At 40.1% G+C, this 21,986-nt stretch overlaps 1 protein-coding gene across 1 annotated transcript; it reads left to right on the top strand.

Annotated features, from left to right (window-relative positions):
- Positions 1-3,340: 3,340 nt before the first annotated feature.
- PWP1 (PWP1 homolog, endonuclein) lies at positions 3,341-21,042 on the top strand. The gene is made up of 15 exons (XM_009684362.2): positions 3,341-3,604; positions 3,693-3,751; positions 5,850-6,031; positions 6,478-6,563; positions 8,910-9,006; positions 10,578-10,688; positions 11,465-11,595; positions 11,878-11,951; positions 14,047-14,143; positions 15,008-15,069; positions 16,783-16,894; positions 17,948-18,038; positions 18,944-19,065; positions 19,538-19,643; positions 20,406-21,042. The coding sequence occupies exons 1-15, from the start codon at positions 3,374-3,376 to the stop codon at positions 20,519-20,521; spliced, it is 1,677 nt and encodes a 558-aa protein (XP_009682657.2). The 5' UTR covers positions 3,341-3,373; the 3' UTR covers positions 20,522-21,042.
- The last annotated feature ends 944 nt before the right edge of the window (positions 21,043-21,986 follow it).

Genomic DNA, 21,986 nt, shown 5'->3' with positions numbered 1-21,986 from the left:
CCCTTTAAAGGACCTACTGACTTTTCCTACTACTTTTCCCAGCCCTGTCCCAACCTCCCCACCCCCTGCCTTTTCTTGACCTTGTAAGTCCATGACAGACCAAAACTTTGTTCTGCTTAGCTAGGTAACTTAATCCAGATGAACCTTTCTGACTGTTGATGAAGACACCTTGACTAAGGTAAGCACATACGCTTTCCATTGATAAGAACTATCCAGCCCTTGCATTCTTAGACAGAAAGTAGTGGGCTGGGATACCTCAAATGCTCCAAATTCTATATAAGCAGATCCAGAAATAGGGGCAATGTTTTAGTGCTTTTCACTTTTGACAGGTGTAGGAGTTTCTGGTGCTAGTGACCAAACTGAAACAGTGAAAATCACACCTATCGTGTCGTGCCTTACTTTGCAGAGGTCCCGCATTAGAAAAGTAAACTTAGCTCTGCTCATCAGAGAAATGTGTCCAAGAGAGATTCCAGGCAGAGACCAGCTCTGCAGGAAATGTACTACCATGTCCGGTTGATCACTGATGAGAAGAAAAAAAAAGAAGCCTTTAAGTCTTAGAAGCTCAGTTTTAGGAAAGCCTCCAGGCCTTTACAAAGCAAACTATGGCTTAAGAATGTTTTGTGATGGCCTGATGATAATTTTTCTTCTGGTCAGAGACCTCTTACTTCCATAGGATCTGAATTTGGTCCTTGCAACCAAGGACAGCCTGGGACAGCCATTTGAGCCTTTGCCTCCTGTTGCATGTATCCTTCTTTGGGATCATTTCCTCCACCTAGCAGAGATTCAGAGAGTTTCAGACTTTTGTCATCTATACAGTCCTATTCCCAACTAGGACAACTCTTTGGGCTCATCCCAAAATTATTCCTCACACTTGTGTCAGAATTCTATCCAAATTAAGAAATAAACATCTGTTTTCTTTCCTAAGCCTCACACCTCTATGGCTGAGTCATCTTTGCATACTAGACACCAAGAAGACCATTTTTTACTGGTGTGTTCTGATCTATGAGATGTCGTGGTTGGTTTCTTAGGGGGTGATTGGGCTGTATTGCACTAGAACTGAGGCCAAAGCAGTTACTATCCCAGGTGTCTGCAGGGAGCTTCCCTGTCTGGGGCTCCACTCTTTCAACCACATCTATGCTATAGCCAAGGCACCCTGAACCAATAATGTCCTTGGTCTTTCTTTTCCTAAAAAGATTCTAAGATCCAGCTCCACATCCCCAGAGAGTGTGTAAAGAAGAGAAGTAGTAGAGGCACCCAGCATTTATGGACTGGCTCTCGAAGGAGAAGATAAGTTATCCAGCAATAACTGCAGTTCTCTGGGCTATATTATCTATATATACATTTGCTACCTATTTTCCATTCCTCCTCCATCGCTGAGTCTCTTTTTTGGTACTTCTGTGGTCAAGCATCAGCATAGTGCACTGGCATTTTCTGATTATGTACATAGCGGGAGGGAAGACAGAGCATGTGTGCCCCCTCTGGGTATTGCTTCTGTAAGAAACAAGTCTGGCTCAAGTTCTTGTTGTGCAAACATCCACAGCGTAAATGAATATGTTTGCAAAAAACGAATCTAAGAACCACAGTTACTTTCCAGGGAAAGTAACCTTTCTTTCCTCTGCTTGGCTGCCTAACACTTCTCTCTGCCCATCCTCTGGGAATAGCATCTGCTTACACAAAACTTCCCTAAGAATTTAGAAAAGGACTGGCAGTGAAACTGTAGCCAATTCATGCATGCGAGGAAAAGAAGGATTTCTTCAACACAGTAAGAGAAGATCAGCAAAGCAAAAAAACAGGTCAGCAAAAAGACCAGCATAGCAAAACATTAGTTGATAATTACCTATGTATCACCCCTACCATAGACCGCAGGCAGGACTAGGATGCCCATGCTACAAGGTACTGCACATATAGACAAAAAGTTATAGGTTTTGCCTTCATATGTTTTGTTTCTAAGTTAAGACAAAATGCAACAAATGGGTGAAATAAACAGGGGAGCAGGGGAGGTACCAATGTTTTGATAGGTACTTCTCTCTCACGCCAGAACCAAAGAAGAATGAAAATAAAATAAAGAAAATGCTACAGTTATGCTGCCTAGTGACATATGAATGAAATAACACAGCCATGCTATCTGCCAAGCTGAAATTTGGCTGCCAGACCCTTGAGTTTTACCATGAGAAAGGCTCCTTCCCCTAACCTTGTTTCCTCATCCTTGTAATTTGCAGTTAGCCTCTGAAATAAGATTTCAGTGATGCAAACAGGAATGATTTCTGCATGTTAAGAAGAGGTTACCTTCCTATATGTTCCAAGGAACATTTTATCAGTTCTCTCTGATTTAATTTGGTAGCTAGTGTAGGATCTGGATATTTGGCAGGGAAAAAAGAAACAGCTCCAAGCTATTCCCTCACAGAGGTTCCTACAACTTCCTCGCACCAGAGACTCTCTGCATCGGTTTATTTTCCTTGGCCAATTTTTAAAGAGCAGTCACAAAAAGGGCACCTGTACTGACTACGAGTGTATTTAGTGATGTTCAAAGACAGCGAATATCTCCTAATACCCCCAGGTTATATGTATTTCCCCCAAGATTTGATAAGCTATAAGCTTGAAGTCAGTAAGTTACACAGAGTTCCAGCCAGGTATGTACGCTGCTGATACAGAAGCAGAATCTTGTGCTAAATCAGTCTGGTTTTCTGTTCTGCTCAACCTCTAATTTTGGTGGATTACTTTTGGAATATGTCAGCGCCAAAGTATAAGAAAACCTCAAGAGGAACAGTGCAGCAGGTCTCTTCCTGCAAATATAGGAAACCGTAATTCAGTGCAGCAAGTGAAGGACTTGAGGGGCCTGGAGATGAGGCAGCACATTGCTTAAGCTGAGCATCCCAGAGGAGTGGTGTATTACGTTGCAAAGCGTTCGTTTTTGCTACTAAACGGGTCTTTTGCGTTCTGCCTGGTCCTAGCACAACCAAAGGTGGCGGTAGTGCCAAGCGTAATAATGCAGGCTAATTAAGGGACGCAACTGAGCACCCTCCTGGAATGGATTTGCCGGGAACAGGAGCAACAACTGCTCAAGGCAGTAGGTCTCCTTGCCCGTTGGATCACAGAGTAAGCTTATGTCATGGCAGCGGTAGTGGCTGTCCTCCTCCGGCCGCCCACTCCTCTCCCCTCTGTGAAGTCAGATCCGTTCCCTGATCCGAGTCGAGTCGAGTCGAGTCACGTCACGTCACGTCACGTCACGTCACGTCACGTGGATGAACCCGCTCCCTCCTCCCCACTTAGTACAGAGCAGGCCCCGCCCCTCGAGGAGCCCAACTGCCACTTCCCCCTCAAGCCACGCCCCCCCGCCCGCTCGCCCGCCGTTGGGCTTTCCCGGCGCTCGGTGATGACCTCACGCGGCGGTTGCCTCCGCCTCCTCCTCTGCCCTTTACAGGCAGAGCCGAGTGCGGCTGCGTCACTCCGGGCGCGACCGCTAGGCGCCCCGGAGCCGCTGGCACGTGCCGAGCCCCCCCCCCCCCCCGCCCACCGCGTGCCCGTTGCCGCCGCCGCCATGAGCTGCCCGGTCACGTGCGCGGCGTGGGTGCGCCGGGGCGTTGCCAAGGAGACGCCGGACAAGGTGGGGGTGGAGGTGGGGGCCGGGCCGGGGGACCGTTTGCCGGGTGGCCGCGCCGCCGGTCTCACCTCTCTCCGTGTCCGCCCCGCAGGTGCAGCTCAGCCAGGAGGAGCTGAAGCGTCTCATCGGGGAGGCCCGGAGCAGGCTGGGGTGAGCAGGGGTTGGGGGAGCTGTTAGGTACCTCAGAGGTACGGCAACCCGAGGCAAAGAGCGCCCAGCTGGCGGTGTGAATCGGTGGAGGCTGAACGGGAGACGTGGCAGCCTGCGCGGGCTTGGAGGCTGTTAGCGGGGCTGAGAGTAAATGGGTCGGTTTTTGTGCTTTGGCAAAGGAGGCCAAAAAAGCCTCGTTCTGGACGGATGGTATACGGAGCAGGAGATGTCGCCGCTCTCCGCTCAGCCCTTCCTGGTTGTGTGGTTGCGTTGTTTCCTCGCTCTGCTTTGAAGAAGAAAGTAAACGGAGGAGAGGGCGCCAGGAAGGATAGCAGCAGTGAGGGATGTAGGAAATGTCATCTGTGGAAGAAATCAAAGGAGTGAGCCCTCTTTTGCCTAGAAAAAGAGGCAGGAGTGAGGATTTTACTCCGTTTTCAGTGTTCTTCAACTACAGATTTATTCACCGATTCAGGCTTCTGATTCTGCTTAAGCTATAGAGTGTGTATGGTTACACTGCCGTATGTGTGATGGGACAGATACAGTAGTTAGCAATAAATACTAAATCTGTAGTTGAATAAACATTGCCCACTCGATTTCTATTACGTGGATCTGTGACCTTATTACTGAGCAAAATATTTTTTTCCCAGAATGTGGGGTGTTTTTATGATTTCAAAATAATCTTAAAAGTTAGGAAGATTTATTTTGCATTCATTTCTTAACAGAAATATGAAACATAGTTTATTAGCTACAGTGTTACTTATTTCTCTTTACATATACATGCTTTTGTTCTCTGATTGGATACCCTTCTCTTGCAATTTCAAGAATTCAGAAAAATCTCAGGTGCTTTTTGGTAGTAATTATACATTCTGTTAAACTTCAGCATGAAAACTTAGAGATCACCTGTAAAAACCAAAATGTTATGAAGGGATCATAACACTTGTGCTTTGTGGAGCTCGTTATGATATTGGTCACTTTTTTTTTCCTGTGCAAACTCCACAAATCAGATTTAGAATCTCTAGTTACCTCTCTATCATTTTTTATGCTTGTTACTAGGATAAAAAGTTATACAAAGAAAAAAGTATTTATTTTACTAAACGCATTTTTTTTTTTACTAAAATAGATTTCTGACACTTACTTTAAAAATTATGAGAGCATCTTGCATTATTGCTTCCTGGGAATTTTGCAAACAGAAGATCAGTAATACAGTATATTCAGGAGGGAGGAGTTGCTATGGGAGTAAGGAGTAGCTCCATTGAGAGGTCTGTGATGTCTATTAGGTCCTCAGTCAGTTTGCTGTGTGCTTCCTTCTATTGAATTCCATGCAGATGTTAACAGAAACTGAATTATTGCCATGAGAGTTTGGAATTCTCTACTTTTACAGAGGAAAACTAGGCAACATCTAATCTGCAATATGGCCCTACCTAATAAGGCTTCTGTTTTATTTTCTTCTAATAGAAAAGTATAACTGGATCCATTACAAAGCCCCAAAGAGTTGGTTTGTGATAATTAGATTCATAGGAATATAACTTTAGCAAGCGTGAATTGAGGTGAGGTAGTGTTGATATTGATATTGTTGATACTCTCTGTAACAACAGAGAGAACGTTACAGTTATGAAGCTTGAGCTAATTAGGGCTTAGCTGAAGAACTTTTAGTTCTTGAGAAGTATAAGGAAATAAAGTCTTGAAGGTCTTGAAGAAGTACAAGATTCGTCCCACGTGACAGGATACGTGGATAGGAAAAGGAAGGAAGGAATTGGACATATGAGAACACAATGAAGAAAAGCTGAAAGCATTATATCCCCAAAGAAAGGGTAAGAGCAGTGGGTTGAGACACGCTTTGGTTTAGCTCTGTCGAGCAGTCTGAGAATAATGCTTTATATTTGAGAATACTATTGAGAACACTATTGAGAATAGTGCTTTATATTTTGGGACAAGAGAGGAAAGGAAAGGAGAGAATAGATTTCCAAGTCGTGAAGACTAGAAATGCATGTGAACAGTCAGTGCATGTGAAATGAATGTGTCAGAATCTTGTTACCTGTCCACTATTTCCTGGAAGCATTTTAAATGCCCATCTCTCAGGGGATGTGTCTTTAAACAGGGAGGATGCTGACGGTAGCGATGAAGAAGAGCAAGGCCAGATGGCAGACGGCATGGATGTTGCACCTGCTGACAGAGCTGAGTCTTCTAAAAATGAAGACCAGGAGGCAGCCACTGAAAAGCTGAGTGATGATGAACTAGCTGAATATGACTTGGACAAATATGATGAAGAGGAGAACACAGGTAACCGAAATGTGGACGTTCTACCTGTAGTATGAGTGACCTTTTTTTTTGGTTCTCATTGTGCTTAAGACACTAGTATCGTAAAATTAGGTAGTACTTTGTTTTGAATGTGGGAAACTGACGTTTTGAATTACTTGCTTGTCCCAGTTCAAGAAGTTATTGAATGAGTGAAACAATTCATTGCCCTCCTCCCTGAGGGATAGGCCCCAAAACAGGGGAGAGTTGGAAAGGCTGTCACTCCCCCTGCTGTAGTGCTGGAGCAGAGCAGCAGGAGTCTCTGAAAGCAGTAAGCAATATAGCTTGCTGAGGTGCTGCTTAGATTTGGAACTTGAACTTCTGATTGAGCCCGCTCCTGATATTTTTGCAGTGCAGTTATTGGTTTAAGAGTTTCTACAACTTCAGTTATCACTGATCCATGTAAGAAATGTTCTGAAATTCCCATCTAGGTGATACAAAGCTTGGAGAGACTTTAGCTGGTCTGGCAGTATATGGGAGCAATGATCATGATCCTTACATCACTCTGAAAAACACTGTAAGTACTTTAAAAAGGTTAAAAATCTTAAGAAACAGAGAGAAACTTAAAATTCTATTAAACTTCCATCAGTGCCAGGTTGCCTTAGAGTCTATAGATGCCTGTGGTCCTTTTCAAAAGGTTTGCCAGGTTTTTGCTCAGATAGAACATTTTTCCTTTAAGTTTGCTTTGTACAGTCCCTGCTGTGTGTGCTTTTCACTTCTAGGTCACGCATAAGGGAGAGCTGACTCATTACTTAAGCTGCGTGCTTCTGTATGTGGAGGTGATTTGTCGTTTACTTAGCAGCGACCAGGAAATGCTTGAAGAACTAACAAATCTCATCATCTTAAGTCACTAATGACCCAGATCAGTAGGAGTCTTCTGCCAGTTTGTGGAAGAAACCAAGCTGAGAGGGACTAGGACTGCTTTAGAGAACAGGATTAAAATTCACAGTTACTGTGTCAAATTTAGGGATGTGGAATTGGGAAATATGACCCTTATGCACAATGTGGTGTGTAGTTGACTCTTTTTGCCTGTATCAGTTCCCATCATGTATCAGATGGGAAACTTTGCAGGAGCTGACTTAGTAGGAGCTCTGCGGAGCTGGGGGAGATCTCTGACTGTAGTCTACTGCAAGCTAACTGTGTGTCAACAACACTGCCCTTACACAGCCTATAATGTCTTTTTCTGGTAAGCAGGGGTGCAGTATGCAAGATGTGAGGTGATCCTTCTACTCCGCTTAGTAGTGGTAATATCTCAGCTGGAACACTGGGTCCAGTTTTGAGTGCCACTTGAGAAAAGATATGGAGAGATTTCAAAGAATGCCCAGAAGTTTAATTTATAAAGATAGACTGTAACTTCTGATGGACTTAATTTACAAGGAGAGGTTGAATGAGAGGAAACAACATAACCTAGAGAGCGACCAGGAGAGACTATGAACATCTGGGGCAGGGTGATGGAGTAGGCAAGTTTTTGAGATCTCTTATATCCATAAAGGTTCTGAGATTTATCTGGACAGTGACTTTTCTCCACTATTTTGAATTCTTTACATAGCTAATAACACTGACAGAGCAGGGTAGCAGGAGGCTCTGTCCACAACTTCTCGTTTGTGTGTCAGGGGAACTTGTAAAACACTGTGGTCTCAGGCAGTGAGTTACTATGGTGACTTCATATACTGTTACAAAGTTACAGTACGTTTTATGGCACTGTAGGTTTTCTCTGTGCTCCACTGATTGGTTGATGAATTTTCTTGGTTTTTTTGTACCAGTAGAGGAGAGACATGTCTTAAAGGTGATTTTTTTTGAAATCAAAGAGGGACTCGCACAGGGATTCAGGGAGAATCAGAGGAGTATGAGCTACGCTTACCCTGTGTCAAAAAAGCTAGCTCTATTCCAGACGCAGAAATAGTGAAAACCTTTTTCTCTGTCCCTTGTGTCTATACTCCAGTCCTTTCCTCACATTTTGAAGGAGAATACTTCTATACATAAAACAAATGCTTTAGTATGCTTTTTATATTATTTTCGGTGGGTACTAGTCTGTTGAAGACTAAGTACTGCGCAGCATTGACTTGACTAATTAAAACATTGCATTCTTGATAGATAGAACTCTAATATTAAATAGATGCTTTGATGACTTTAAAAAAACCTGATTTTGCAATGCAAAGGCCAAAAGGTCTTGTATGTACTGTATATTTGAAGGATGATAGTTTTTGTATAACACTACTGAGTGTTTTTTTTTTTTTTGTACCGTTCTTGGTTTTCAACTAATAAAAATTCCATGAATGCCATCCATTCATCACTAACAATAAAAATGAGATGAGAGACTACATCTGTTCTGGTGCAGCTGAATGCCCAGTATAGCTGCAGGCAGTACTTTTTTTGGAAACGTTTTCCAGGAAGCGGACAGTGCCTTAATGCTGTTGAAATTACTTCCTTGATGTGAGGAGGAGCTACAGTATCCTTATTTTGTAAAACGTTGTTACGCTATATAAATGCTCAAGGCTTGAGAGCCTAAGGGAAAGAAGCTACATGTGTGGTCTCCTGATAGCGATTTTCTTTTCAACCGTGTGTTGCACCATGGAACCTCAAAAGGTGGTTTCATGTTTGGTATTTAAACATCTCTATGAATCCACCTAGGTCCACCTAAACACTCCTTCAGTCTATGTCGTAACTGTTTAAATGTGCCACGATGGACTCTGGCTCCTGACTTTGTGCATTTACCATCATAAGATGGTCTTAGGGGGGCAGGGTGTTGGGTTTTGAGAGTTTTCAGCTAAGTTTAAAATTATTACTGATTCAGGCTTTTGAACGTGTGTGGTTTGGTGTGTGTTTTCTAACATCCATGGTCTTCTCCTTCTTGCTGTTTCAGGATCAGTACGAGCAAGAGGACTTTATGATTAAGTCCACTGACAATCTTGTACTCTGTGGCAGAGTCGATAAAGATTACTGTAGTTTAGAGGTCCATGGTAAGTAACATGGGATTTGTTCCTTACAGTGAAACTGAGATATACTTTTTGCATAGCCTGTTCCCTGTCGTTTTGCGGAACTCGTTTCCCCGCCCCCAGCTTTTCCTCCGTTTGCCTTATGTGTTTAGTCCTCTTTCCTATGCCCTGGTGCTTCAACCACTTTCCAGAAATAGCGTGTTTCATGTGGAATTACTGTTGTTTTAGAGGATAGTATGCCTTTAACATACTATAACTATATAGCATTTGCTTTCCTTATTGTGTTCCTAATAACCCTTAGAAAATATTAAGGCCTTTTTATTGTCTAAACATATAATTCTTTCTTCCAAACAGTCTTACTTTCTAGATCACACAAGTTTTCTGTATTCTTTTTTTTTTCTTGCTTTCTCCTTGCTTTTTTGAATGTGCTTTCAGCTGCTATGCATAGAAGCAGCAGCAACTTTATCATCTTAGTTTTACAAGAGATCATCCTTATAAAATCTGAATTCCACTTTTGTTCTAAGAATAGGTTTAGTTTTCTTTCATGAAAGATTTTTCTGGTGCAGCAGGGATTGCTGCAGAGCGTGCTGAAGTTGTTATTTGTTCCTTGGTAGTTCTTTAGGGCTGGTTTGTGTGTGTAGTGTTTTTTGTGGCAGTGGGGTGGTGGTGGTTCTTTGTTTTTTGCAAATGTTTGAATAACAGATATCAGCATCTGGCACTTTCTGTATTTGTATCTGGAGGTGTTCACAGATTTTATTAGTTATGTTATTTCTCCACTGTAAAGTTACGAAACTGTACAGGCTTCTGCAGCTGCTAATGTTAGGTAGCCCTATCTTAACTAAAAACTTCAGTAGTTAACTAATACCTGAATGTTTGTCATGTGTACTTAAAAAAGGTGTGGTGATTCTGTGTGTGTGTGTGAGGATATGATACCATGTTAAGATTACTGATATCTGCTATCCAGTTACTAAACTAGTTTATTATGAGGAGAAAAATAGTTGGCAAAAGAATATGCTGTGTTTAGTATAGAGTTGCTTTACCAAAACTCTTCCTGTACCTCAATTACACCCTACTAATGGTAACTTCCTCTAACTTCTCCAGGTTCCTCTAATTTGAAAACTGTTTGTCTTTACCCCCATTTCCCATGTAACTGAATCTGAAATTATTTCATTTGTTTTTGGATTACTGATTCTGTTTTAAAAAAAAAAAAAAAAGTCTTTAAAACTTCATTAATGCCTTCAGATGCGCAAAGGGGAATACTTCGTGGTGATACACGTATGCAACTTACTTCAAACGATCTCACTAGCAAAAAATGACAGAGCATGTTAGGAATAAAGTGATTAAGCTTTGCTGAATTTGTCACTTTCTTATATAAAATATACTAGAGAATGTTTGTTTGTTTTGCAGAATTCTGTGAGGTGTAGCATTAGTAGTGGAGGCTCTGGCCTTATGCTAAACTCTGAACGTGTTGTAAACTTACGTTCCAAATCTTCTTGAGAATTCAGTATTTGCCGTATGTGTCTTCTGTGGCAATGAGCTGTTATAGTTGTTTGCTTTGTCTCTTTGTGGATATGATGTCTTTATTTGTTTTTCAGTTTATAATCACGAAGAGGACTCATTTTATGTACATCATGATATTATTTTGCCTGCATACCCTCTAAGTGTGGAGTGGCTGAATTTTGATCCTAATCCTGATGAGTCATCAGGTAAATGAATGGCAAAGAAGAATGTTTTTATTGGATATGTACAGTCTCACTTGAAGTATATAAACATAACGTCACTAAATAGTTTCCTCCAGTGGTACTAACGGAGAAGTAAAACCTAGACGTTAAGAGGGAAAAAACTGAGTGTCAGTTCTTTTTGGTTTCTTGATATAGTCTTAAGAAGTGACTTAACTAAAATATTGGTTTTACTACCAATAGTAAAGCTGTTATTAATTAGCAGCCCTAATAAAGTTCCTCTCAATCTTCTCTTCCCGGTTTCCAGATGAGAGTTAACTTTTGGTCAAACTCATTCTGGCCAGTGCAGTTGATCAACTATAAAACGCTCCAAAATGTATAAAACGCTCCAAAATGTATAAAACGCTCCAAAATGTATAAAACGCTCAGATATTTATGTATTTAGTAACTTTTTCCTTTATTTCACAGAATGTTTTCATATCACGTGAAATGTGGGGGTTTGTTTGTTTGTTTTTTCTCCTTAAACGTGGAGCTTTATTTGGCTTCTGTGAACAGTTACTATTGCTAACAGAGAAATGTACTGGAGAGCAAGTTACATTTTTCTGGCAGTGTCTGTTGTCAGTTAATATTTTCAAATTGGTCTTTGTCAGTTCTAATGATGAAAAATGTTTAAATAGAAGGTTCTGGCACATAAGGGTAAATTCTACTTAATACAATTTTTACTTACTTAAAGAAGTAAGCAACAGCTAGATTACTGAATATGCTGTTTTGTAATGCTGTTCTATTTGGTTTTCTTCCTCCAGTAAATTATGTTGCAGTGGGAAACATGACCCCAGTTATTGATATTTGGGACCTTGATATAGTGGACTCCTTAGAACCAGTCTTTTCCCTTGGAAGCAGGAAAGAAAAAAAGAAGAAAAAGAAAGGAAAGAAGGTACGTATTATTTAAAAAAAAAAATTATCTGCTTGTATTGTAGAAACTTTGAGCAAGGATAATGTCATTCTCTCTTTTTTCCTATGCTGAAAAAATAAAACTATTTGCAGTCTGGTTTAATTCCATCTGCCATGTTGAAAGATGGTGTCTCGATGGATTATGGAAGATAACGATATGGTTTTATCCAAATAGGTTATGACTGATATTTTCCTGTGACTCAATCAACTGCTTGATTTCTGTAGAGGCTCTAAAGTCTCATTTCAATTGTCTCTGCATACACAGGGTTTATCTACTGAAGGGACAGTGGAAGGACATACTGATGCTGTGCTTGACCTCTCTTGGAATAAACAAAGCAGGTAAAAGAATACTTGAATAACTTCCAATGGATAGTTACAAATTGGCATACTTAATTAGGCATTCATTTTCCACCCAAACCCGAAACCTTGCATATATAGGTTCAAGCGTATAAGCGTTCAAGTTCAAGCGTATAAGCTTGAACTTGAGAACAGTGTTAGAATGAATCACAGTTTAATTCTCAAGAATATGCCCGATTTTTTTTTTTTTTTTTTCCAAACTAGGAGTCTTGGTTTATACTTCTTTTTTAACCTGTATAGTGCTTGAGATCTCTTTTATTAGCAAGTTGCCCAGATGCAGGCAGGGCCAAGGCAGGTCCAAGTCATTTAATGAATCAGCTACATTTAAGTCAGATGCACAAACTAGAGTAGCACAAAGGTTGCCCTGATCTGTGGCAATTTGCTGATGACCTGAAACACCATTTCAACAGGTAGAGGTAGCTATTATAGAAGGAAGTCTTTGCCAGTCCTCCTTTCCACCCTGCTCCTCCCCTTCTGACTTTGGCTCCAGAGCTGTGAGCAAACAAGGGAGCATAAAAGCTGTAATAGCGCAGATACAGAAATGCCTCCGACTTCTTGAGCTACCTGAGACTGATTTTTTTTTTTTTTTTTCCATTGCCTGAATGAACCAGTAATGAAATGCTGCTATTGAACACAAAGCTGGCTCATCTTGAGGGAGAGGTCAAGGGCAGTGAATGTGCGAACTGAAGTAAAGATGCTGCTATTATTATTTATTTATTTATTAGATCATTTAGGTCACTTCTAACAGTATAGCTGTCAGAGGTTCCTTGGCATGGGCCTTGAAACTAATGTTCCAGTTAGATAACAGGCTTGCTTTTTTTTCCTGCTGTCATAAAATGTCTCTAAAGATACACATAATCGTTTCCACATATTCCTGATCAGCAAGTGTCAATCTTCATTTAAAATTCTTTGTTATCTAGACATGCAGATAATGTCTACCAAAAATTGCACTCTTAATTTACAGTGCATTGTCTATTGTTTCTAAACTGCAGGTGTGCACAATGTGATAATGATCATTCCATCGGTCTTATGAAAAGAGTAACTTTCGTGCTACCTAGAAGTGGTTAGTTGATGGGCAGTATATAGGCAAGTCACAGAAATTACAGCTATAATAGTTAAGTATTTGGAATATGTAATTCTGTAATATACTGGGTTACAAACTCTTTGATACCAGTAGATCCTCCAGGAGAAAAAACAACCTTGAAATGGGAAGCTTTTGTGCAAAATGAGGAGTTCCTTGCAACAGCTTATATTTAAATGTGTTTTTGTAAAGCAGGTCATGCTGCCAGCTCTTTGTAAGTAGCTTTCTGCCTGTAGGTCACAACGGTGTTACTGTTAAACGTTCACCTAGCTTCCACTGTGCGTGTTTTTAACTCTCCCTTGCAACACAGTTTGAGAGAACAGTATTTTGAGGAGAATGTCAGCTCTTTCAGTTAGAAACACTTGGTTAGTTTGAGAGGAGTGGGAGGAGCAGTTTCAAATAGAAACAAACAGCTGATATTTAAGTGGAAGTGTGGGATCTGTAAATTAACTGTAAATTGTTAGTAGTTGCTTTGACTTTGAGCATTCTATGCAGGGAGTACAGTGTTGGGTCTTTAATTATGAAAACATGCTGGAGAGTGAAATATTTTGTTGAAAATAGGTTTGTCTGGCTCTTGGCATGTGCATATGGAAACAAACCGAAGTTGCATAAGTAATGTTTAAAAATACTCCCTTAATGTCAAAGGGAAGGATTGAGTCTTCAAAAGCCTTTCTTGCTTTACTTTGCTTAAAAAAACCTTCCAGTAAGTGATTTTTCTTTTTTAGGTGTGTGTTTGGGAAAAATACAAGCAAAACTGTCAATCTTCTATTGAAAGTGTTTTACTAGTGTCATGTAAAATGGTCTGTTTGTAGTTTGCAGGTAACTTATACTTACCTTCCAGGAAGTTGTTCCTCATGCTTGAAAGGTGTAGACTGTAGACCAGAGAATGCTTGATCTCAGAATCAGACTCTTTATGTATTTTAGATTTTTGATCATTATTTGTTTGTGTCTGTATAAAGATTTTAAAAATATATATATATATTTAAATCTCATCAGGAATGTTTTAGCAAGTGCATCTGCTGACAATACTGTAATTCTGTGGGATATGTCTGTGGGTAAGCCAGCAGCCAACCTGACATTGCACACAGACAAGGTATGTAACTTTAACTATATTTCTTCCACTGTAAAATATGGATAAAAATATTGTGATTTATTTCATCAGCTGCTTTACTCTTACAACAGCAATTCTGTAATTTCCAAGAAATGTGCAGAATTGTGCAGAGTTCTTTGAACTTATCCTTTAGAAAGTTTAAGGGAAGATTTTACAGCACTTTTTGGAATTTTTTAAAACACCTTTTATATTTAAGAAAAAAAAAAAAAGAAACCCTGATGATTGGGAATCTAATATTGCTGGTATAAGCTACAAAATGTAGATCTCTGAGAATAGGTCAGATAGTTACAATCTCTTAAGGAAACAATGACTGTCAGTTATAATCTGTTCTAGATAAATATATTTTTAAAATAAATGTTACCAAAATACCATAGTGATGGGTACTTCAGAAATGAATTTGTCTCACATTAATTAAAATGTGAATGTTAGCTATTTATAGCTGTAACCTTATTTTGCTGTTAACAAAGTCACTGCCTTTGGCAAACCCCTGATATTTTTTTTTTCTTGCTAACGTAGGCATTTTTTGCCAAACTGAAGCAGCTATTCTTCTGCCTCTTGCAGTTTTTTTTTTCATATTTAAGGTAGAAAAAGAGCATGTGGTTTTGCTCAGTTAAATGACATTGGCCAAGATTTAGTTTCCATTGGATAGTGGGGTCTGAAATAAGAATAATGTGCATCTCTTGCACTTTTTTTATCTGTTTTATGAGAAAGATAGTTCCAACAAGCTTACTAGAACTTTTTTGTGAAAGTGCCGGGTTTTTTCTTTTGTGCTATGCTTGTTCAATGAGATCCTGTATATGTGTGCGTTAAATCTCAATGCTTTATTTATTTATTTCTCTCATATAGGTTCAGACATTGCAGTTCCATCCATTTGAAACTCAGACCCTTATTTCTGGATCTTATGATAAGTAAGCAAGGGTAGTGTTTGCAAATGCTATACTTAGGGTGGGTATAATTACTGAATTAAGCCCATTAATTTGCTTCATATTTTCTTATTTCAGTTGCTTGTAACCTGCCAAATTTGAGTAATGTGGTTTTTTGTTCTTTTTTTCCCCTCTCCCAGTAAGGTAGCCAGGATTTAATGTAGCCAAATGCAGTTTTCCTTGCCTCTTTCTCAGGACTGGCCAAATCCTTTAACCATCTGGACTGAAGTTTTCTGTGCCAAGTGCCTGCTCCAAACTGAATTTATTTCTTAGTTTGGCGTTATGGCAGGTTTTGTATTGGAAATGGGCCATTTCTCATCCTTCTGAAAGCTTGTCCAGATCTGGCCAAAATGTAAGCCTAAGGTGTGAGGATGAAGGAATTGAAAATCCCCATTAACTCTCTGTAGTTTTTACTGATAGGTGTGCCGTTGCCAAAACTTAACAGGGCATCTTCTGTAATTGCAGTCTTGAGGCGCTGTGAAGCGGCTTGTGATTGAACACTTGGCCTAGCTCTGTAATTGTTCTTTTCTGTAAGACTTAGCAATCAGAAGACTTCTTCTCTGGGGGTAACTTCTGAATTTCATTCTATAATCATGTTTTTTTTTTTTCCTATCAAATTTTTATTCTGCCTTTTAAGACTTTACTTGTGTGAGTATATTTAAAGAGTCATTAATCTTTGGCCATGCCTTTATGATCTCTGGCTTACATCATGTTCATGCTACATTCTGTTAGGTAAAATTACTGGGGGAAAAGAACTTGTAATGTTATTGGGAACCTGCTTCTGTCCACTTCCCGCCTTCTGACTTCGGTCAGAATAGAATAAGAGAATATAAAAGTCTAAACACTGAGGCCAGCTTCTCCATTGCTTTCTAGGTAGTCCTTCAAACCCTTGGGTACCCTTAAGCCCAGTGTACTGTCTTTGTAGACTTTTCCTGTAAAGCATCTCAGGACCACAGGTTATTCAAGGAATAACATGCTTTCATAACATGAAAGACCATTAAGACTTGCATATGTGCTAAAATTGTTTTTTAAAATATCTAGTAAAAGAACTGAGAAATCAGATTTTTTTTTTGGCCATAATTATAGGATAGAGTGGGAATGCGATATACTGTGGATGTTAACTGAGGTGAGATATTGCTAGACTGACAGCATCTCTCCTTTCTTCCGTTTGCATAAAGGAGCTTTTTGAGCTTGAACAGATTCTGCCCCCGTTGGGCTGAGCATACAGCTGTAAAGAATCCCAAAGGACCTACTAAATCCCACCTGCTCTTTGTCAAAGTAACATTTCCCTAACCACTTTTAAAGATTTTATTTTTTGATTAAAGCATATTTGAAAATGTTTGTGTATGTGTCACAAATTGATATGTTTGCATAATTATGGTCTCCTATGTGACAAGTATCTTATGTATGGAGCAAATCAGAGCTCTGTTTGGTTTGTCTCAATAGGACTGCTGTTCCTAAGCAGGATGAAACGTTGAAGTTTGTGCTTGTAAGAGAGACTTTCATCTGTTAGGAGCTGGAAGACTGAATACTGAATTGACTGCCATTTTAATATTGGAATTGTAATTTACATGGATCCTCTATAGGACAGTGATAAAGACAAACTTCATGCAATCACATTCGTTAGGTCAAATCAAAACAAATCAAATTCATAAAGGGTTTGTATGTGATCCCCTCTACCATCCTTTCTTCCCACAGATCAGCTGTGCTGTATGATTGCAGAAGTCCACAAGATAACCATCGAATCTGGCGGTTTAGTGGTCAGGTGGAAAGAGTAACTTGGAATCATTTTTCACCTTGCAATTTCTTAGTGAGTATATACTCTTCTACTCTTGGTCTGTTGCTGTTTTATTTAACCTATATTTTTGTGTTCCTAATGTTTCTGAATCATATAGTGGAGCTGATGGATACTTGGGCTCTCAGTGTTGCCTGCTTTAGAAATGCAGTGTGTGTATGTGGCAGGGGGGGAGTTCTAGGGTTTTTTTTCCCCAGCAGGTATATTGAGTTCAGTTGTTCATTTTGGTATCATCTCTTCATTGTGATAGCAGAAGAAGCAGTTGGTGCTGATCCTTTAATCACTGCAAAGGTGGTGTCTTTGCCACACTGTCATAACGTTCAGTGCCTGGGATGTATTTTCCTTGGCATAGTCCCTGTTATGTTTCGTGTAAGGAGGCCATTGCAGCTGAGAAGTAGGTTATTAGATCCTGAATACTAATTCAGTGTTTCACATCAGCACTAGAGGGCACTGTCCTCCTATCTGGTATAGAGTAAAAATATGTTCTCTGGAAATCCTTGTTATCTCTTGTTCTCTGGAAATCCTTATTATGAAACTTGTAAACAAAAATACTCTTTTAAAATCCTGTTTATTGTCTCAGTTGCTGTCTAGTTCTCTGTTGCTTTGTGTAAACAACCAGCAAAAGCAGTTGCTCAGTTCTGTTGAGTTTGATATAGATCCCTCTTTGTAAAATCATGCTTAACTCTGCACAGACAATTGTGCAGCCACTAGATGGCTCAAAAAAGTTTGAATGGCAGCTAAGAGACAAAAGACTCTATTTCATGGCCTAATATCAGAGCCAGGTTTAGCAGTGCAACCTTCTTTGAAATGTGATTTAAGAAACTTGTGTAGGATAAGACTTCCGTGTATGTCAGCACAGCATGGTTTAGGTTGCTGGAGTAGCTCAGGCACCGGCTAGAGTCCAGCTCCAGTGATGCAGAATGGTGCAATGTAACGTACCCCACTGAGAAGTAGTGCAAGTCTGTTAAATCCCTGTGGTTTGAGACAGTGTGTGGGTGTTATTTCATAGAAGCTTTCTCAGATGAACGACTATGGCTGTTTGTTTTTAAAGTATCATGCTTTCCTTAGGCAAGCACAGAAGATGGTTTTGTGTACTGTCTGGATGCTCGTTCTGATAAGCCACTGTTCACTCTGAAGGCTCACGATGAAGAAGTATCAGGTAATTTGTGTCCGTCTCTTGTGTTTGTCCCAAAAACACGTGGAGATGCACTTCTGGAAGGTGTCCTCAACTGATACAGCTGAGGTGGCAGTGATTCCTTGCTTAACAGAAGAGTCTCATATGTATTAATCCTGGGTAGCTGACCCATGAAACAAATCTCTGCTGAGAAGCCGTTATAAAGGAAGTATTTTAACAAGCAAACTCTTCTCAGTGGATGTAATGAAGACTAAGTATGGCAAAGCAGATATGCTCATTTGGGGCATGTTCCATATGTTTTTTGGGTGAGGAAGGACAAAAACTATGGAATATAGTTTTTAAAAAAAAAAAAAAAAAAAAGGGGTTGAGGATTGTCAACTGTAACGTTTACTTCCCGGATCCATAATTATTTTATACTGATGTTCACTCTGAAGATTACTTGGCACATGGGAAGGCGTTTATGCTGCCTGCATTCAGCTACTTTAATTTTTTCACCAGAGTAGGCACTTCTAAAAAGCGACTTGAAGCACCAGATCAGTTGTCTAAAATTAGATGACAGGAATATGCCCCATTCTCTTGGATAGCGAAAGAGATGATCTTTGGCAAATGAAAGAAGAACGCTACCTGGGGAAGCCTAATTATGTGGAATAAGAAGCAGAACAATAACATCCTTGCACCGTGCAAGACTCTGTGGTTAGAGTGAGAGGTGAAATAGGCCTACTTGAAGTTGATTAGCTTTCATGAGACTGTTACTACTTTCACTATGGCAGCAGCGGCAGAATGAAACTTCCATTAACTTTTTGCTCCTTCGGGCTGGAACAAAATTTAGCCTAAGGCCCATGGAGAACATTAGGTTTGCTTAAAACGTGTCCTTGTCTCTGTGAAATAGTGATTACATGATGCTCTGACTGATGCGCTCAATCTTCCAGGCTTACAACTAAGCAGTCAGATCAAAGGGTGCCTTGTGACATCATCTGCTGACAAATATGTGAAAATCTGGGATATCCTGGGAGAGAAACCAAGTCTAATCCATTCCAGGGATATGAAAATGGTAATGTAACCTTCATCTCGATTCTAAGAAGGTTTATATTATAAACCATGTCTGCTTAATCTCTTTTTCTAACTTGTATCTTGTTTACTGTAACATGACATCTTTTAGGGGGAAAAAAAAAATCACATCTAAGAATGTGTATTCGGGGTAAATCATTCTCGTTACAATGCAGTATTCAGTTCAGCATATCGTGGGCCAACCGCTTCAAAGCCTTGGACCAGATGTAGTGTTCTGGAGCAGAACTGTGGGTACTCCAACCTGTAGCTGCCATGTTCAAGGCAACGAAGTGATTTACTGTTTGTAGTTAACAGTTCTTTAACTTTGTGTCTTAATTTAAACTCAGTTTTGAGGAAGCAGCAAGCTTACATCTGCTAAAACATCTGCTGGTAAAAATATTTTAAGAAGTCAGTTTATCTTTTAGTTAAAAAAACAACAGAAAAACAAAACCCTGTTCTCTCCACCTTTCTCCCAGGGTGTTCTCTTCTGTGCAGCTTGTTGCCCTGACTTCCCATTTGTCTTTGCCTTTGGAGGAGAGCGAGAAGGGCTGCGCATCTGGGATATAAGCAGCATTTCTGCAGGTAATGTTCTCATTTATTGGAATCTTGTGGTTCTTCCCTTGCCCTCAGGGTGTTTTGCATATTCAGTAATGTGGTGTAGCTCTGAGCGAAACTGTAGGTTATTACTTTTAAAGAAATACCCTAAGACTGGATGTTCTCACGTTGTCAGCTTTAAAAAAAAGTTTTGGTTTTTTTGAGAATTGTAGGTTTGTCACGTGAATTATTCCCTTGTAGCAGAAGTACAGTACCTGCTTTCTCACAGAACCTATGTTTTGTTTTGTTTTTTTTTCTTAATGTTCCTGGTGTAATCAAGGTATGAGTACCTGTAGGAACAAAAGCGAGGATGGTTTTTCATCAGTTGTCTTGGTTGCATGTAACTAAATGGCATGAATTTTTGAGAAGGCTTTAAGAGGTCGATGGAAACTAGAGAGACTAAAACCAGAGTTAAATAATTTAAGCCTAATGCTTTGCTCTGTCAAACTCATCATCCTTTTCACAGTACTTAGGACAAGTGCAGTCCACTTGTAATTAAGCACAGGAAAAGACCTCACACCTCAAGACATTTTCTGGTGGAGAAAGAATAGGACTTGTAATTTAAGTATTATATACAGGAGACTGTTCTGACATGTAAACTGCAACTCCCTGCCCTGGGAAAAGGGGGAGAGTTTTGAGAACTGCCTCAGATTAGGATTTCCATTCTATGATGCTAATAGTACTGTACCTGCTGTACTGCTCTTGTATCCGGGAAAGAAACATGTAAGCAATCCTTTATCTGTGTTGCAGTGAACGAAGTTTTTGGAAACAGAGAAAGACTTGCTCTTACTGGTGCAAACACCGTGGCTTGCAGCTCCTTGGCCAACAGTAGCGGCAACAATTTGGAGACAGCAATGGAATCATGATAGACCAGACCTCACAAAATCAAAGTAATTAATGGGACGACACATAAGTATGTATTCTACAACTTCCCCTGCTTGGAAAGTGTTCACAGAAATGACTTTAGCGTCTTATAATCTGCAACCTTCTCCATCTTGTATGAAGGAACATAGTCATGTGCTCAAAGTCAGCAGTTCCAAGCATCTGCCTCTATCACTAGCTTTGAAAGATTAAATTGCTTGCTTGTACCTGAGATCATGAGCCCTGAAATAGGGGGGCAGCAGGCCATCGATGTGTAATGTTGATTTGTAAAAGAAAATCTTCACCAGAAAAGACATAGTGCTTCTAGCGGAAGTGTGTGTCCTATATTGCAAAGAATGTAAATCTCATCTAATGGCATAATGAAAAATATTTCAGACAGAACTGGTGTAGTGTAAAACAAATGCTGAACAAAAAGGGCAAGTGTAAATAATGAAATGATGTATCCTTTGAGTAATTTGTGGCTAGATTTGTAGATTTCTAATGCCTTTTAAAAATTCTTATTCAACTTTTTTTGTCTTGAGTGTATTTCTTGGGCCATAAGTGAGGCCAGCACTTAACCACTATGGTTCATAGCAGCAGGAACCTAATTGGGGAATGTAACTCAAGCACTTTCCTCACTTTTAAAATAAACCCTGTGTCTTATCTTAGGCCAGAAGTTAAATCAAATTCTTATCCTACTGTGAAGTGCTTCCCTTGCTGCCTACTGCCATCCTGGAATTAAAGCACTACTGCTGCAAAAATGTCCTGGATGTCAAAGTGCCTGATACTGCAGCTGCTTTAGTATCAGTGCATGTAGTTGACAAGCTCTTATTAGTGCTTTCCATGCTAGCCCATTACACCTCATGCTGGTGAAGTAAAGCAGATAAATGGCATCAATACAGTATGCCAATGGAAGAAGGCAGCGCTATAGGTTTCTTTCCCATCACTTAATTTATTTATTTCAAGTGCCTGTTCTGAAATCCAACTCCACTGTTTCTAGGCTGGTGGAAGGTGTTAAGATTGCTCTGCAGGAGTCAAGACTACTTTCGATGTGCTGTATTCCTGCTTCAGTCCTTTCTCTGCCAAGCACTAGTGACCACACAACAAATGAGCAACCCGTTTTCTGAATCTGATGAGGGTGCAAGCAGCAGAACCACCTGTTTTTCAAAGCTTACATTTGAAATAAATGCATCAGGGTCAGGTCTTTGAGGGTAGTAGTCTTTGTTAGTTCTGCCTCTGGTATTAATCAGCACTGTAGCTCTAGAAGCTGCTTGTTTTAGGAAGTGGTGTTACTGCTAGCAGGCACCTCTTATCCCAGCTCTCCCTTCACAAAGCAAAAAATTCCTCAGCCTGTCTTGCTCTAGCTCTTCATTCAAGTGTTGACCTGATGGGACAAGCAAGCAGCTTCAGATGTGAAGTGGCAAACCCAAACAGAGCTCTCTAGGAAAATGAGTGTTCAGGGAGAGGGAT

This window comes from Struthio camelus, chromosome 1 (genome assembly GCF_040807025.1).
Source record: "Struthio camelus isolate bStrCam1 chromosome 1, bStrCam1.hap1, whole genome shotgun sequence".
NCBI lineage: Eukaryota > Metazoa > Chordata > Aves > Struthioniformes > Struthionidae > Struthio > Struthio camelus.
This window is presented reverse-complemented; position numbering and strand designations above follow the sequence as displayed.